At 40.8% G+C, this 17146-nt stretch overlaps 1 protein-coding gene across 1 annotated transcript in view; it reads left to right on the top strand.

The window, feature by feature from the left end:
* Nucleotides 1–16129, top strand: part of itga8 (integrin, alpha 8) — a 43817-nt gene extending 27688 nt beyond the window's left edge. Inside the window, exons 17-30 of the mRNA XM_061050521.1 lie at nt 454–611; nt 739–870; nt 1941–2008; nt 2530–2677; nt 4160–4252; nt 7389–7468; nt 7925–8005; nt 9548–9653; nt 10749–10907; nt 13169–13288; nt 13384–13497; nt 14763–14864; nt 14974–15096; nt 15185–16129. Coding sequence (XP_060906504.1) covers nt 454–611; nt 739–870; nt 1941–2008; nt 2530–2677; nt 4160–4252; nt 7389–7468; nt 7925–8005; nt 9548–9653; nt 10749–10907; nt 13169–13288; nt 13384–13497; nt 14763–14864; nt 14974–15096; nt 15185–15274 — 1574 coding nt within the window. The 3' untranslated portion in view covers nt 15275–16129. The remainder of the gene's footprint in view (nt 1–453; nt 612–738; nt 871–1940; nt 2009–2529; nt 2678–4159; nt 4253–7388; nt 7469–7924; nt 8006–9547; nt 9654–10748; nt 10908–13168; nt 13289–13383; nt 13498–14762; nt 14865–14973; nt 15097–15184) is intronic.
* The last annotated feature ends 1017 nt before the right edge of the window (nt 16130–17146 follow it).

Raw genomic sequence — 17146 nt, 5'->3', positions numbered from 1 at the left:
AGTGTCTTTGTACTCTCAGATGACTCCGTCCTTCATAGCTCATGGAAATAATCTATACGTGTGCAGGCACATTAAGGAACTAGACAATATGGGTTAAACAGCTCAGCAGTGTCTGACTGTCTGGATTGCTTGATTTACTCTCATTACGCTTGTGCTTTTATTTCCTTTTTTTAATGCATTCATTTAACAGAGACACATGCAATGAACACTACTTCAAAAAAGATTGTGTTCCTCTTACTGAGAAGGATGACTGACAAAATAAAGATCTGCTTTTTTGGTGCTCCAAAGTTTCCATCTGATGTAGCTCTCGTTCTGATTTTGTTCTGGTTTGTTTATTGTTTCTGCAGCGAGCTTGTTTGCACACTTAAATATCACTTTGGCTTTTTTGTTTTTTTAAAGTTCACAAATCTAAGTATATTGTATTTCACTTCTTCATCACAACTGTCCGTCCAGACCTGAGAGCAGAGCTGCAGCTGGATTGGTTGAAAGGCACCAGAGGTGGAGTGAAGAGAGTTTTGTTCCTGGACACTCAGCAGCCTCAGCGCATCGGGCTCCTAACCCTGAGTCACAACCTCCCACGTGCATGCCTCAGCTACACCATCTTCCTGAGAGTGAGCAAATTTATGACCTTTGCATATTGTAATATATCTAACAGAGAAAGCAGCTATCCAAGTATTGAGTTAAATATTTCAAGCAAACAAAGTTGACTTATCGTCCCATGGTTTCTGTTTCTCTCAGGAGGAGGAGGAGTTTCGGGACAAATTGACTCCCATCTCTCTGGCACTGAACTACAGCTTGGCTCCACCCACTCATGGCCAAAGCCTCCCTCCTGTCCTCAACCAGTACAGCAGCACCTTCCTTCAAGAGCATGTAAGTATGAATAATATAGAAACTGTATAAGCAAATGACTCTTTATATTAAGTGTAATATTTCTAATGATGCATGTTTGCCAGTATAAGTCCAAGTCTGAACCCAACGCACTACATTTTGAGGCCTTAATCCAATCTCATGTTTTATTTATAGTCAATCATTTTTGCATGAGTCTTTCCTTTTTACACAAAAGACTTTATTGCAAATAAATGTAAAACAATCATCTGTTTTAACTTCCCTCAGTCTGTTTCCAAGCTAAATTTAAATAATCAAACAGCAATAATCCAGAACAATCCAGAACTATAGAAAATGATGAGTCCCTTGAACAGCAGGCAAATGTAATGTCAGTAAAATGATGATGAAAACATTAATAGCGACTTTGGTCCTGCTTAAAACTATTTATTTGTCAAAGAAGCAGATCTGATGAAGATTATGTGGAACACATAGCTTGTTCTTCGTCTGTCAGAAAGTTAAGAAATACAATAATGAGAAGGAGAAGTGGATCTGACTGGTCGCTGAGCATCAAGCCATTTGCTCATTGAAGAAGCATTGTCCACATGTTTAGTGTTTTTGATGTTTTTGAGGATTATTTGCCTTTTTCCACTTTTTTAAAATTATCTGAACAGACTCCACATTTTTTAGAAGCAGGACATCGTGTGACTTATTTGTTACAACCTAAGCAGACCATCACCCATGGACCTCAACACGAGAGAGAGAAAAGGAAAAAATCGAACTTTCTAAATTTAGTTTTAAAACCAAAACCAGCCTAAAGCAGGGTGCAAGAAAACATCCCAGACCTGGAGGCTTATTCTGCTGCACAAACCAAGAAAAGCACATTTCACAGTGTGTGTGTGTGTGTGTGTGTGTGTGTGTGTGTGTGTGTGTGTGTGTGTGTGTGTGTGTGTGTGTGTGTGTGTGTGTGTGTGTGTGTGTGTGTGTGTTTATGCATACAGCACATGCATCCTGATTTCTACAAGTCATGTTTCTGCTTTTGGTTTCATAATGAAGTCCAACGAACTTTAATCATTTCCTCATGCCCCTTCTCTTCTCTGTACTCCTCTTCCTCTCAGGCATACATCCTCCTGGACTGTGGTGACGACAACATTTGTATCCCTGACCTTCAGCTCTCCGCCACCATGTAAGAACGACACGGCCACTTCCTCTAATCTAAACCTGCAAACACTAAACACAGAACATGCATGCACCTCCAACTAAATCAAAGGAGAAATGTCTGTTACTCCTCACACAGTTAGCAAAGTTTACACTCACACTATTCACATTATAGTTCCATTTACCATGTGGTGAGTGTGTGAGCATGTATGTGAATGAGCCCATACTCTCTATATAGTGTTTCCAGCTGTATCATATCTTCATTGCAGTGTTATATAAACATCCTGTCACCCTCTACTGACTGAGACTCACACACACACACACACACACACACACACACACACTAACAAACACATTGTTGGGGTCAGGGGCATAGCAGTAGATGAACCAGGGCAGATTAGAGATCCATCCCAGAGAGAATAAAAGAGTTTTAGATTCTCAAAGCTGAAACAAAATGCCTCATTTTGAATTCACTAAGCCGGACTTAAAAATGATTTCTTTCCCCTCTCCACCGTTCTGTTTTGTTTTTGAAATCAAACACACATTCAGGGACCAGTCGGAGCTGGTGATCGGAGATGACAATCTGGTTATGCTGACCATCACTGCACTGAACCAAGGAGAGGGAGCCTACGAGACAGAGCTCCACACACTGATCCCACCAGAGGCTGACTACATCGGAGTGGAGCGCAGGGTGGAGGTAGATAAACACACACAGCAACATGGCACTCTAGGGCAGGACAGCATGGCAGAAATTATAATTAGTTAGTATAAGATAATGCTGCCAAGCCTACAGACAGGGATGACTTTACAAGTTAAGCTAAAACTGGTATCAAAGTTTACGTCCATGTGCTTAAGTCGTCTTTCACACATTTTTGGTGTATCTTCTTACTAAGTAACTAAGATAACTGAAACCTGATAAGTGCTTGCTCATGGTGGATTCATGTTGGTTTTCTTAAAGTAAAGTTTGATGGTCTAGACCTGCTCTTTTGTCTCAAGTGTCTTGAGATAACGATTGTGATGAATCAGGGAGATACAAAGAAAACAAAACGATTGATTGTTAAAAGAGCTAATAAAGCTGTTTCATGTTAAATAACAGTGCCTCTCCTTCAGTCAGCAGTGATAAATGCATGTCTAGAGGGGTTAGCGCTAACATTAGCATGCATCATCTTTGTTATATTAGGATTCCCTCAATTCTTTAACAAGGATTAATACTGGAGGGAAAGTATTTACGGAGTTACTGTTGTTTTTTTTCCCCAAAACAGACCGACCCGTTATTTCAAAGTATTAAAAAAAACTGTTTGACAGACATCTTGAGTGTGTTGAGTGGGCTCAAGATGTCCGGCGATGTAAGGCACCCACTTTTTGTAAACAATTTCCGCATCTGTGGAGGATGACAGAGCTTCTGTTATATTTCTGCTGTGGATGGACTGTCTGATCTTTTCATATTGAGAACACAAGTCCGACGCTTCTCATCTTTATAGATTCATCATGAACCCCTATCTAAAGTTCATCTCCGTCCGACATCTGTTGACCGTGTTTGATGTTTGATGGACCCCAAAAATAGATGTATAGGATTCAGGCAGTTGTCTTATCATGATTGAAGCGAGTGCCAATGAGGAAGTGAGCTATATGAGGCTGCAGCTACAGTCCGACATCACATCCTGTGTTGTCTTTGTGGTGTGTTTGTGCGCAGTGATTAAAGCGAGGCTATCGGCAGGGTACACTTTACTGGCAACAACCCAAAAGCCCCAATTATGATTTACAAGCTGCATTAGTGACCACGGAAATGGATAGGGTCAACTGATGTGAGGGTGTGTGTGTGTGTGTGTAATGTGTTTGTGTGTGTGTGTGTGTGTGTGTGTGTGTGTGTGTGTGTGTGTGTGTCTTTGTGTGCAAGTAATGAGTGTGTAATGGGGCTATTTGATTGATGAGGTTGTTACTGTCAGAGCATTCATCACTCCTCTTCTCCTGCCATCCCTCCCTCCCGCTCTTTTTTCACTCCCTCGCTCCCTCACCCTTTGATGGAGCTTTACTTCCCTCCGTTGTTCTTATTCTTCCCCCTCTTGACTCTCCATGCTCCCTATTTGTCACTTTCAGACCTTTCTGATTCATCATCCCACTCACTTTTCATGTCCTTTTCTCTCTTCTTTACTTTTTTCTTTTTTTTTCTCCCCTCTAGTCCCTGTCTCAGCTTAACTGCGAGTACAAGATGGTCAATGACTCCAGATTGGTGGTGTGCGACCTTGGCAACCCTATGGTGACGGGGACTGAGGTGAGTTTGTTACACGGAAGTACACACAGATACACACTTTTTCATTAAAACATCACTTTCCAACGTCCATGCCAAGGAGCGCCGACTGTTCCTCAGGTTTAATTCATAGTGATTGATGTTTCCCACTGATTACTGATTATCACCTTGACCCTCATTTTTCACACTTTGACTCTCTTAACCATACCCCACACGCTTTGTCTGTGTGTGAGTCTAGTGTGTTGTAATAATAGCATTAAGCTTATGCAGGAAGTCAAGGCTTTGTAAAGAGTGGTCCCCCCCTACATGAAACTCTACCACGTATGTGTGCCACAAAGCATGTCACATTGGTGTGTGTGTGTGCGTGTGTGCGTGTGTGTGTGTGTGTGTGTGTGCGTGCGTGCGTGCGTGCGTGCGTGTGTGTATTTTTGTGAATGTAGGGGTTTTGTTAGGGTGTCAAGGCCGGCACAGAGGTGTGTTCCAGCTCTGGAGGTGACACGCAGCATTCTGATAAATCAATTATGTGGTCATGTTTCAGTGTTGGGGGAGGAGAGCAAAACAAGGCATGTGAAATGGACATGGCATGTGTAAGTGTGTGTGTGTGTGTGTGTGTGTGTGTGTGTGTGTGTGTGTGTGTGTGTGTGTGTGTGTGTGTGTGTGTGTGCTCCCCAGCCTAGTCCAGATGTTTCCCATATTTAACTCTCCCCGTGCCCTGCTGGACGTCCAGGAATCCATGAGCTTATGCAGAACATACCTCCATGTACCCCATACAGACTCTGCTTACATTGTGCAACTAAATAGTTCTCATCACTGGAGTTCTTTCCTCGTGCCACATGACACACAGCTGTGGAGCCTCACTGAGGGAACATCAGTGCAGGAGGTACATGCCAGGAGGAGAGCTGCTTTTCACTCGGATATTTGTGCATCTATGTATGTTCTTCAGCTTGCTTTTACTAATGTTTTGATTTGAGTTAATTAGCCTTTGGGATTGAGCAGAAATCGCTGAGCTGGACAGCAACACACACGTACCCCAAAGTAACACAGAGCAGTACATCACAAACACACACATTCACAGCAGCACAAAGACTTTGACTTCGTTGTTTCAGTTTGTTTTTAAAGCTGCAGTTCTTATCGTCATCCTGTGCCCTGTTCTTAGTTAACAATCCAATTAGCAACAAGAGGAAGAGGAATAGAGTAAGAGTTGAGAGACAATGTCGTCTACCATATTGTTAACTTCACCTATATGTGGATGTCTGTTCAAATAAATGAGTTAAAGCATCAGATATTAGCAGATGGGTTCCGGGATTACATGAGGGCCAATGCGTTCTGACTCTTTTGCTCTCCACATGGATTTATTTTCCTGTGTGCAGCTGAAGCCTGCTGAAAAGCTAGTGGGCATTACTACTAGGACTGCAAATGGAAAGTAGAAAACTGAAGACACAAATATCTTGTCCCATGTCTACAGATTCTACATTAGTCTGCAGCATCTGTTACTTCAAATTAAACAAAGAGCTATTGGAAGCATCAGCATCAAGGAAAGAGTTCTGCTTTACACTGACTCCAAACCACAAAAGTATTTAGGTAGATTTTCCAGTTGAATCAATGTCAAGTCAAAAGAATCGTTATTTATTTAGATTTTGGAAACATGTTTATGGTAATATTCTCTCCTTTCTTACATTCATATCCCTTCACTCTTTATGTAAGAGTATCACAAAGCCCATGTAATGTTTGATGTATGTAGGTGGCTAATTAGTGCATAGTGTGTGCAGAGCTGCAGTGCTCAGTTGACTTCTCATTCGTCACAGTGGTTACTAATGGTGGCAAGAATCGTACTGACTTGTTAAACATCTAAAAACCACTTCTCTCAGCATTGTTCTAAAGAATCATTGTTATCCCAACATGTGGCTGAATACACCGCTTCTGGTAAAGCTTTGTAGCTTTAAGAAGCTACACAACACCACACTGAGGCAGCGCATTTGATCATATTGTGGCAAAATGATAATTGTTTGGAATAAAACAAATGTCCAAATGGAGAGAAATTGCAAGTGTGCTGCGCATTGAGAACGTTTTTGTGGCCATTTGGATAAGCTTTCCCCACCGTGAAAATGTTCAATCAAATGTAACCAAGATAAATTGAATTGCTGACCACAGTTGCTGCTGGTCTCTGAAAGCTACAAACAGTTAGCGTTTAAAGCAGTTTTTGAAAATATATTATAAGAGACACAGTTAGACCAGTTCAGACATTTGTTGTGCTGTTGCCCTCCTCCTCGTCTGGTTGTCTATCCTAGCTGGTAGTGACGACTTCTCTCTGAACGACTCATTTGGTGTCCGTCTCTTAAGATCTTTCCTGCCTGGCTCCTCTCCTACAATCTCTCTAATGTGTCCCATAAAGACGACCTGACTTTGCTTTGTAGTTCTGCACCCCACCCTTACCCTCAACCCTCCCCTCCCCCCCCCCCCCCCCCCCCCCGCAGGCCTGCCTAGTGAAGTGTTAGTGCGAGTCTGCATGCTGTCATTTTCCCTCTCTGGACCATGTGTTTGACCTGTTGGTCAGCAGAGCTCATGCACACACACACACATGCACACATGCGTACACACACACTGTTGTACAGTTACAGGCATGTACACACACACACACACACACACACACACACACACACACACACACACACACACACACACACTGTTGTACAGTTACGAGCATGTACACACACACACACACACACACACACACACACACACACACACACACACACACACACACTGTTGTCATTGATGTTGAACTTAATCCTTCACATGTTTCAAGTTAGCTTCGAGGACAGGGGATTTAAACTGAGGACAGACAAGAACCTTAACTGGAGCTTTGTGTAGTCTGGATCTTCTCTGATAATAGAACACAAATACACACACACATACACACACACACACACACACACACACACACACACACACACACCTTCTCCCTTCAGAATACAACTACACAAGAGGATGTAGTTAACAGAGATTTTACTGTCTATTACTGGACACTTTAAACCTGATGTGGCCTTTGATGTACAGATGTATCTCTCTCTCTCTCTCTCTCTCTCTCTCTCTCTCCTCCTGTCACATGTTTCTTATATGTTCCCTCTCTTTCTTGTCTTTTCTCCACACTCTCGCTCAGCTGTCTGTTGGTTTGAGGTTTTCCGTCCAACGACTGGATGATGCCGGACCCAAGATCAGCTTTGAGCTACAGATCCACAGGTGACACACCCACCGACTCTCACGCATACCCCCCCAAAACTCAATGACACACTAATTGGAACACACAAAAGGCCGTTTGTCTGTCTGGTAAATAAGTTCTGTGTCTGTGCTGATCACATCGCTGTCTGCGGTTCAATGAAACTAACCACAGAGACAGAAGAAAAAGACATGGCCTGAAGGAGCCCCAGAATGGAGACAAACTCCATACAATATATTCATTGTCTGCTTCATTTTATTGATTTGGATACATCACATTAATCCATACAGACAGTTAGATTCAGGCCACGCTTCTGGCATGAGAAAGTCCCTTTGGAGCCATAAAGATACAGCTTTATTTAGAACTACTTTGTGCCTTTTCATGCACTCATACTAAAACAAAATGTATAGAATCAACTCAGGGTGTCTTTTATGCCATGTATTTAATTTTATTTAAACTGCTTGTTTATCTCTCCACAGCTCCAACAAAGATAACTCCCACAGTAACCCGGTAACTCTGAATCTGTCCATCATCGCTGAAGCCCATCTTGATTTACGAGGGTGAGTCAAGCGTCTTTGCATGCAAGATCTCATCTTCTTCTCCAGGAAACAGTGACAAATTGTTTGTTGCAGTTTCTGCGTCACAAAGCTCGCAATTGATCTGGTTTCCGCCTAAACTTTTTCAGCGTAAGCAGGATATTACCACCTTTCGTTGTGTTTAAATTTGTGGAGCCTGTTTATATACAGATGGAAAGCCCACTTCTAGACCTTCATCTGAACTAATCACCAGCACATGGGATGCTTGCAATAGTTCGATATGTTCAGGGATGTCCCCGTGTGCATGCTGATACACACAAAAACATGCACACACTTCAAAAGCTTGGAGCCTCGCGTGGCTTTGTTTGGATGCGGTCACTTGTTCATACAAACAGAGTAGGACCTGAGAGTGATGGGGACATATGAGTTCATGTGTTTGTACTGTGAGACAGTGCTACTTCAGTGAAGTCTATCCAGTGTTTAAAATATCAATATTTGTTATTCCTACTTGGCAAATACTCTAATACCTATTACTCAAAACTAAAAGAGACAGATCTCTCACTACTGATCATAGACTGTATAACACATGGATGTAGTATTAGGGACATTACTTATTGGATTTTGAAGAGGCGTTTTGACATCTGCCATATTGGAAATGCTAACTGTACCTAACTATGGATCATTCTAGAAACAGGCAAAGAGGTGAATCTGAGGCGGGACTTAACCCTCCCGGCAAAAAGCTACAATACACCCACCTGTCAGTCGCAATACATAACTCTTAACCTTTGTATAATAAACGAGTTATCAAAACATTTGACCGATACAAGAATAGAAATGATTCAAAGGAAGTTTTTGTGCCACTGTTGCTGCTCATGTTGGAATTAGTTTGGGGTCTCTAGATCATTATACAGAGATTTAGATGCAGTCCTGCTCTTTTTGTAAGGACCAGATAATATTTGTATTTGTTGTGAGAAAAAAAAAAAGATTTTATCCATCCTCGAATTTGAAAGTTAAAGCACAGAAGTTGTTGCTTTTTGTCACAGGTGGTGCCTCATAGAGTATGTCCCCCAACCTCTCTAAGTTAAAGTGTAGGACATTATTTTAAAAACAGCTTTTTGTATCTAGAGTCTTTGACTCTGACCCCTGTGATAAACATGCAGAGAAATTTCCATTTCCCTTCTAACAATGTCAACAAAATCTTAACATAGACAGTTTAAAAATATAATATATGATGGAGATGTTATGTTGAATTTAGATAGATTCTACAGCGCTACTTAACAAAGAGGCCACAGATTGTATACTTTGCAGACGTTGATTTCCAGATCTTCCAATATGACAACAAAGCTGTTAAAGAACAGGCTCCGATTATTGAAGTTTTTCTAATTTAAGAATTAAAAATGTGCCCTATTGGACAAATATATCCTTGTGGATGGGTGTATTCTTCCTGCACATAGAAAAGACCTACATGAGACAGTAAGCCTCCACCCCAGCTAGAGTTAACAGAGCATCCAAACGGATCAATGTGCACATGCCTCAGTGTCATCAAGCTCTTTCTCCTCTCTTCAGGGTGTCTCATCCCTCTCAGGTGGTGCTGCCATTCCCAAACTGGGAACCTAAGGAGAAGCCTGTCAAAGAGGACGACGTGGGTCCACAAGTAACACACATCTATGAGGTACATTGCACACCATTCATTTTAAACACAGCCAGACAGCTTCATTTCTGAGATGGCGAGATAAAAAGCAGTGGTTGCCGTTGTTGTTGTTGTGTTTTTGATGTTGCTGGTCACATGTCTGTCTCTGCACTGACTGTTAAGATGAAAAGAGCAGGATAAAAAGGCGTGAGTAGTTGTAAATGAGGCTGCAGCTAGCGGGGGTCCTCTGTAAGGTGAGTAAACAGTAACACAGACGGTGAAAACAGTAGCTCTATAAAGAAATGGGTTCTGGCTGATCAAAGGTCCTCAGCTCCGGAGTAATTACTGCTGTGAAGGGCGGGAAAAAGAGAGAAAGGGGGGCTAGAGAAAGGTGTAGGGGTCAAGGCAAGGAGGCTGGAGGAAGGAAGGGAGGGTGGAAGGATTGTTCTTAAGAATGGGCAAAGTGTAATGAGTAATAATCATGGAGAAAGAAAACAAGGTCAAACAGAGGTACAGACAAACAGACAGAAGGAGGGAGAATAGCAGACAGACTGGCGACAGTTTACAAAAGGCGCATATGTGTGTGCGTCTGTGCGCTCTACATGTGAATTCTTTTTTGTTTTAAAGGGATGGCTGCTTCATTGAAGCCGAGCGCAGCAGCGTCTGGCCTGTCCTACAGCTGATAATGATTTTCATTTGCAGTTCTTTTCCCAGTTGGCAGCTGCTTCCAGTTAGAGAGGACAGAGTTTTGTTTCTCCTTCTTGCAGAATTCCTGCCCTGCAGCAACCAGGATCATGTCCTGTTTGGATGACTTGCTTCAGTGTTAATGACCGTGTGTGTGTGTGTGTGTGTGTGTAAGAGAGACAGAGAGAGAGAGAAATTAGGGTTTATCGAATTGATGGTTCATTTAAGCTCATAATTCATTTAATTTGATGTAAAATGATGAGCCAGGTGATGCAGAAGTTTAACTTGTCTCGTATTTCAATCCCCGATGAATGAAGAAAACTTAAAACACAGGTGGCGTGTGTCATCATCGCTCAGTTATGATAACCTGATTAAAGCCTCAGTCACTTGAGACATACTAATACGACACTGACAACCTCCTGTTTTTTTTGTGATTCTTCTCTCTGACTCCAGCTCCATAACTTCGGTCACAGCAGTATTCAGGACGCCGAGCTCCAGGTCGGCTGGCCTTCCCGTTTCCGTGATGAGAACCTGCTGTATGCCATGGAGATTCAAACTGACGGACCAATTAGCTGCCGGACGAACACCAGCCTCAACCCACTCGGCCTGCAGGTAACATTACAAAGTGAACACACACACACACACTGAGTTTACACATGCAGACAACTTTTGAAAAACTAATTTCAAGACACAAACATATAATTATGCTGTGTAAGTATTGCCTGTTGTGAGAATGAATATGAATCAGAGCATTACTAACTACTAATTTAACTTTCATAAAAGAAAACAGCCCTGGACCTACAACAGGCTTTGGGTTTCTCATATTGCCTTGCAGCATAGTTTCCATCATTTATACCTGCTTATTTAAAACATAATTATACCAGTTGTTCTGGCTGCTTCCCATCTCATGTGCCAGTTGGCTCAAAACTAAGGGAAGGCTGAATTATGCTTATTAGTAGAAAGGAGAACTGGAATATTTCCCGTTATCTAACATGCAATCTGTGGGGTAATTGACAAGAAAAAAACGTGCAGTTATTTCATAAAGTACATGACTATGTCAGAAAGTGAAATGCTACAAGCTGTAATCATTAGTTTAAAAAAATGACACTGATACACAACATCTAGTTAAAGTTGAGATTATTTTCTCTTTTTTTTTTCCATTTCCATTTTTCCCGATCTCTACGTGTGTCCCTGTCACCGTCAGTCCGTCCGTGCAGATAGACTGATTGGTACACATGCGCTAAGCAGACATGTCAAGAGTTCACAGGCATCGAGCATCATACTATCTTTCCTGATCACTGTCACTGAAAAGGCCAAACCTATGGGCCCAACTAATAATGTGAATTTTAACTGGATTGTTTAATTGATTTATGTCATATTCAGAGTTGTGACAGAATAGTCACCTTTACAGTCCAAAATGTGTTTGGTGAATATGCCAGTCAAGCCACATGAGAAGAAAAAAATGCAATAGATGATTAGCCCAAAAAGAACCTGACTTGTTCCCCCTTTGATAATACAATTCTCGAAACAAAAATGATACTTGTAATACTTCCCAGTAGTCACTTTTGGAGTGTAAAGGGATCTGATTCGGAGCCAGCTCATACCAAAAAGACGGGAATAATTTAATTCCATGTCAGTTATGTAATATAGCAATGAGTAAGGTCTTACACCTGCTCTTTTGTAAAGTGTCTTGAGATAACATTTCTTATGAATTGGCACTATACAATAAAGATTGATTGATTGATTATGTAGCTAGCAGCTGCTCAGTTAGACAGGAATGTGTGTTTTTGTCAAACTGTTATTAGAGGTGTTCTTGTTATTGATGAATCTGAATCTGGTATCTGAATAAGGAAGAAAATTTTGATTAGAACCTTTCAAGTCATGGCTGGTCTACCATTTAAAAAATGTAAAGTGAAAACCTTTGTGGAGTTGTTTAGTTTTCATTTGGACAGAAATGTAAAGATTTCAGTGCAGCTCTGGTTACCTGTAACAGGCTTTTGTCAGTTCATGGCTTAAACTTCAATCAACAGATCTGAATGAAATATGAAATAAAAGTTTAGTTAAAGCAGTCTTTTAAAATGAGCACAAGTATACGCCTTAAACTGTTACATGAATGTTTCTTTCATCTGTGGCCTCTCTGCTGCTCTGTCACTGCTTAACATTCAGCTGCAGGAAGAAAAGGAGACATTTTTTGGAGCTTTGCAGCACTTCCAAATCGAGTTGGCTGCCTTCACAGGCCTCTGTCCAAAGCCAGACTCCCAGATGAAAAACAAAAAAATAAGATATATAGCCATTTATGTATCTGTTCTATGACATGAGAAACGTTCAGGTTATTCAGTCTCATTGGGGTTTCTTTTCCTCTGTTGCAGTTTTGTTCCTGATCTACAATCTGAAAATAAAATATTAAACACAGCCCTTTTTATTAGATTGGTTTTATCTAAATGTCACACTTGTTTCCTCAGGTGGTGAATTTGTTTTTGTTTTATTACATCTCTGAAAACGTCTTTTAAATCTTTGTTTACAAGCACTCTCTGTCTGCAAGCCCACCATCTCCTTCTCTTTGGGTTTTCAGGCTGCTTCAGAGCCCATGTGCAACACAGACATGAGTTTGTTCTGCCTTGTGTCTGTCCTCGAAAGACCCAAAGACCTGCTGTGAATGCCCATGTTTAGGACTTTGACAAGTGTGGCCATTCTTTGACCGTTAAATCTGATGGACAAAGTATTGTTCAGTACTTTCTTGTAAATATGGAGGCTCAAGCAGCAGAATTGATGAAATATTTCTCATCCTCTTTTCTTTGCAGATGTATCAGTTCTAGTTGAAAAACAAAAAGTAAAGTTGTAAAAATGTCTGTCTCTCTTCTTGTCTGTCTTAGATCTCCTCTCTCCAGGACACACCTGAATTATTGGGTTTCTTGAGGAACACCAGCGCTCCTCCTACCCGCCGTCACAAACGAGCTGTTACTGCCGCTCAGAGTTACAGTGATAAAACCTTGGTGAGCCTCGCAAACATCTACGGCCTCTCAAGAAGTCATATTGTGACAAATAATGATTCATTAGTAATGTCTACCTGCCTGACCTGTCTGTATAGAACTGCACCAACATCTCCTGTCTGAAGATCATGTGTGTGGTGGGTCGGTTGGATCGAGGGCAGAGTGCTGTGGTCAAGATCCGCTCGAGACTCTGGGCGCAAACTTTCCTGCAGGTGCGTTGTTCTGCCATCTAGAGCATTTTCCAATGTGTTTGGTAGTAGGGCTTATAAAACTAAATAACTAAGGTTTAAAGTTAATACCTGACATTTGAAACGCTCTGCTGGTATTTGATGAAATGATGTGACGCTCATCAGCAGACAGAGCTTTCCCCCTTTGTCATAGAATTCACTTTCTCTCTTTAGCTGCCTTTTTCCTCTACTTTAATGCTCATGGTTAGAATCCCAAATGCTAATACTTTCTAGCAAATCCTATAGATTCAGGAAGCCTGACAATTTTTATCATTTCGCCAATTTTTGATTGATACTTTAAAATACAGAGTTAAAGATCTGGTGGGGCATATATGGCTATATTTCTAGGAAACACCAGCTAAGTCACTGGAGCTTACTTTACCATTATTTTTCTATTAGTCTGTGTGATGCCACTGAAAGGAGCTGCTAGAATGTTTACAGCAATGACAATAAAGATCTATTCTATTCAATTCAGAGCTAACATTACCACTAGCCTGGTGCTATATGTGTAATAATACTGTTAGCTGGTTAATAAGTACTGTTTGCTAGCTAATATGAACATTGGCCAAGAAAGTACACTTTTAATATCATAAATTGCAGTGTTTCTGAACTGGTGGGTCGGGACCCAAAAGTGGGTCATTTTCAGTGGGTCGCCAATTCGTGCCTGGAAAATAGAAATGTTGCAAAATGTCAATGTTGCGCAATTAAACCATGATTGTTTTGTTCTGTCACATTTTGTTCCAGCTGAGGTCCAAGCTACGCCATCATTCATTAAATAAATCTGAAAAATGGGTCACGATTTCTCGTTAAGGTTGTGGTGGTGGGTCCTGAAGCTAGAACAGTTGAGACCCACTGATGTATTGTAACACTGTTTAACTGTTATTTTAACTACAAAGATGTGAAGTGCTATTTTTAGAGTCATCAAACATATTCTTTTAATCTTAAATATTTTTCCCTTGAAGACGTTCACTGTCTTTTATCTCTTCAGTCCCTGATCACTTTGGAGATGATGAAATTCATTGAGTTTATGAAACAAACAAACCACAGCAGAACAATAAAACAGTGTTTGAGTTTCCCAGCCTGAGGTCAACATTCGAGGAAATGTTGAATGTATTGTTTTTTTCTGAGCACTTTCGGGACATCTCTTCTGTGTTTACTTAAGATTCAAGTTCAAACTAGTCTTACAAACTAACATGATTTGATGTGTTTTTTAAATATGAATGTTTTTTTGTTTTTTTTTTATAACACAGCGGCGTAATGACCCCTACATCCTCAACTCTACGGTGTCCTTCTTGGTCACAGCTTTACCTTATCGTGTCCAACCCTCCAGCCTCCCACAACACACAACCTCGGTAAGATGCAGACAGTGACAGGAGAGTTGGAGCTTGTGTCAGGGGCAAAAGGTGAAAACAAAAAAATCATATACCAGCGCACCAAACTTTCTCTATGTGTGCCCTGCAGATGGGGACGCTTGTGTTATGGGGGACTCCGGATGTGTCGTTTGCTGTTCCTCTTTGGGTTATCATCCTGGCCATACTACTGGGGCTGCTGGTGCTAGCTATGCTAACGTTAGCCATGTGGAAGGTAAACACACATACTAACACACCATCTTTAGCATGCCTTTAGGTTATTGCATTATACTATAACTAATGAGCTAATGTGATTTCCTCAGTGTGGTTTCTTTGACCGAGCACGACCACCACCTGACGATGACGTCTCAGACCAGGAGCAACTGACGTCTGATCAAACAGGAGACGCTTAGGACGACACATGACAGCTCCTGAATGGAGTACTAAGGTTTAGGAGGGATGTGCACCTTCTGAGGAACTGAAATCAGATCTGAGATCTGTACTTAGATGGACCTCACTGGCCTGCTGCTTCTGTGTTAATAAAAGTGACTGAAGGACAGACTGAAGACCGCAGCGCCACACAGACTAAAGGACCAAAGAATGAGGTTCAAACCCAACAGAGTGGGACCAAAACCATTTGTAACAGACTCAGTCACACACATGTTTGTTGTTTATCCTTTATGTGATGAAGAGCAGAACTGAAAACAGGAAGGACTCGGTTGCGAAGACAATGCTTTTAAAAGTTTCTGTGTAATCGAGACACAAAGAGACTTGAGATCTATGCACAAGTGTCTCAGTATGTGAGAGTTTGTGTGTGTGTGCATATGTGTGTAGGTACTGTATATGTGTGTTTATAAAGTGTCACTTGTGTTATCCCTGTATTCAGACATGAATCCCCCCCCACCCCCTCCGATTTAATTTATCCTAGATTTCTTCAGACTGACCTGTATGTATAAAGATTCATCCCACACACACACACACACACACAATGCAAACACAGACACAGCCACATGCTTAAACACAAAGGCACAGAGTTGATGTGTATATTTATGAATGTATGTGCAATACTTGGGCGTTGCGTGATACTGAAGCTTGTTTACACTGGCATTATTTTTATTAGAGCTTAATGTTTCCATTGTTTATGTAAATAAATGATTCATTGGTATATTAGATATTAGGATTGCTGAACCAAAAAAAAAAAGCAATTGCTTGGAGTGATTTACAATAAAAGCCCACCTCAGAAGTTTGAAATGAAGAAAAAAAGCAAACGACTAATTTATTATTGTCTTGATACATGAATATAATGGTATCAGGAACAGATCATTTCTCCGGAGGAAAAAACCCTGGCCTGCTATCTTTAAGGTTTGTGTGTATGAAATCCCCCCTCTTTTTTTGTTTTTTGAAGTTGTTGATGAGACTTTAAGCCACAAAGAGATACTGTCAGTCTATAAAACACACTGTGCACTGTCAGAAACTGTAATTTACTGGCAGAGTGAATGACAGTTTACAGTGTGTTTAATGTTTCGATTCAATGGTCAGATATTAATTCGTCATGTATACTGTAGGCAAACAGAACAGAGAGAAACTAGACCCTACATTAACAGCTAACTTTGAATGTGTCATGTTAGGGTCGTGTTTGTTGTTTTTTTTAAGTTTGATCACAATAAAATGTTGTTTGATTATTAACTCTTACCCTTTTCTCTTCACTTCAACTTCAAATGTTCTTGTCCAACCTGAATTTAGAGAGTAAAAAAAATCATGTGTTGGAGTAATGATTGCATTTCTTGTCATTTCTTGTCACTGTCCTACAACTAGAAGTTAATGTCAAGAACATCAAGGTAGATTATTACTTGTTATTGTTCCTATTTGTCATTTCGATCACTTTTGCACGGTTGCAGTTTCATGTTCCCTGTTTTAAAAAGTGATATACAGTAATTTGATTTGTTGTATTGTCAGATGCTAAAATATAGGTATAACTGTTAAAGTATCTAAAGTTTAGATACTTTAAATAATACCTAATCACGTTATATGTCATTTTTCAGATTTTATTACATTTTTCCTTTTTTTTCCCTCCTCTGCAGAAGGAAGGACTCTAGCACCCCCAGGTGGTGCAGATGAGAATTAAAAGCTGGAGGATTATTTTCGGAGAAAAGGAGTCAAGAGAACAACCTGAGGAGACGTCTGAGGTAGGACAGGGACCTCTTGTGGTGATTACTAGAACCAAATTCTGTGATGGTCCATTCACATTGAAAGTAGGTACATGTTAACCTTGCAGACAAATCGTC

The sequence above is a fragment of the Labrus mixtus genome, chromosome 11, assembly GCF_963584025.1.
Source record: "Labrus mixtus chromosome 11, fLabMix1.1, whole genome shotgun sequence".
NCBI classification, from domain to species: Eukaryota; Metazoa; Chordata; class Actinopteri; order Labriformes; family Labridae; genus Labrus; species Labrus mixtus.
This window is presented reverse-complemented; position numbering and strand designations above follow the sequence as displayed.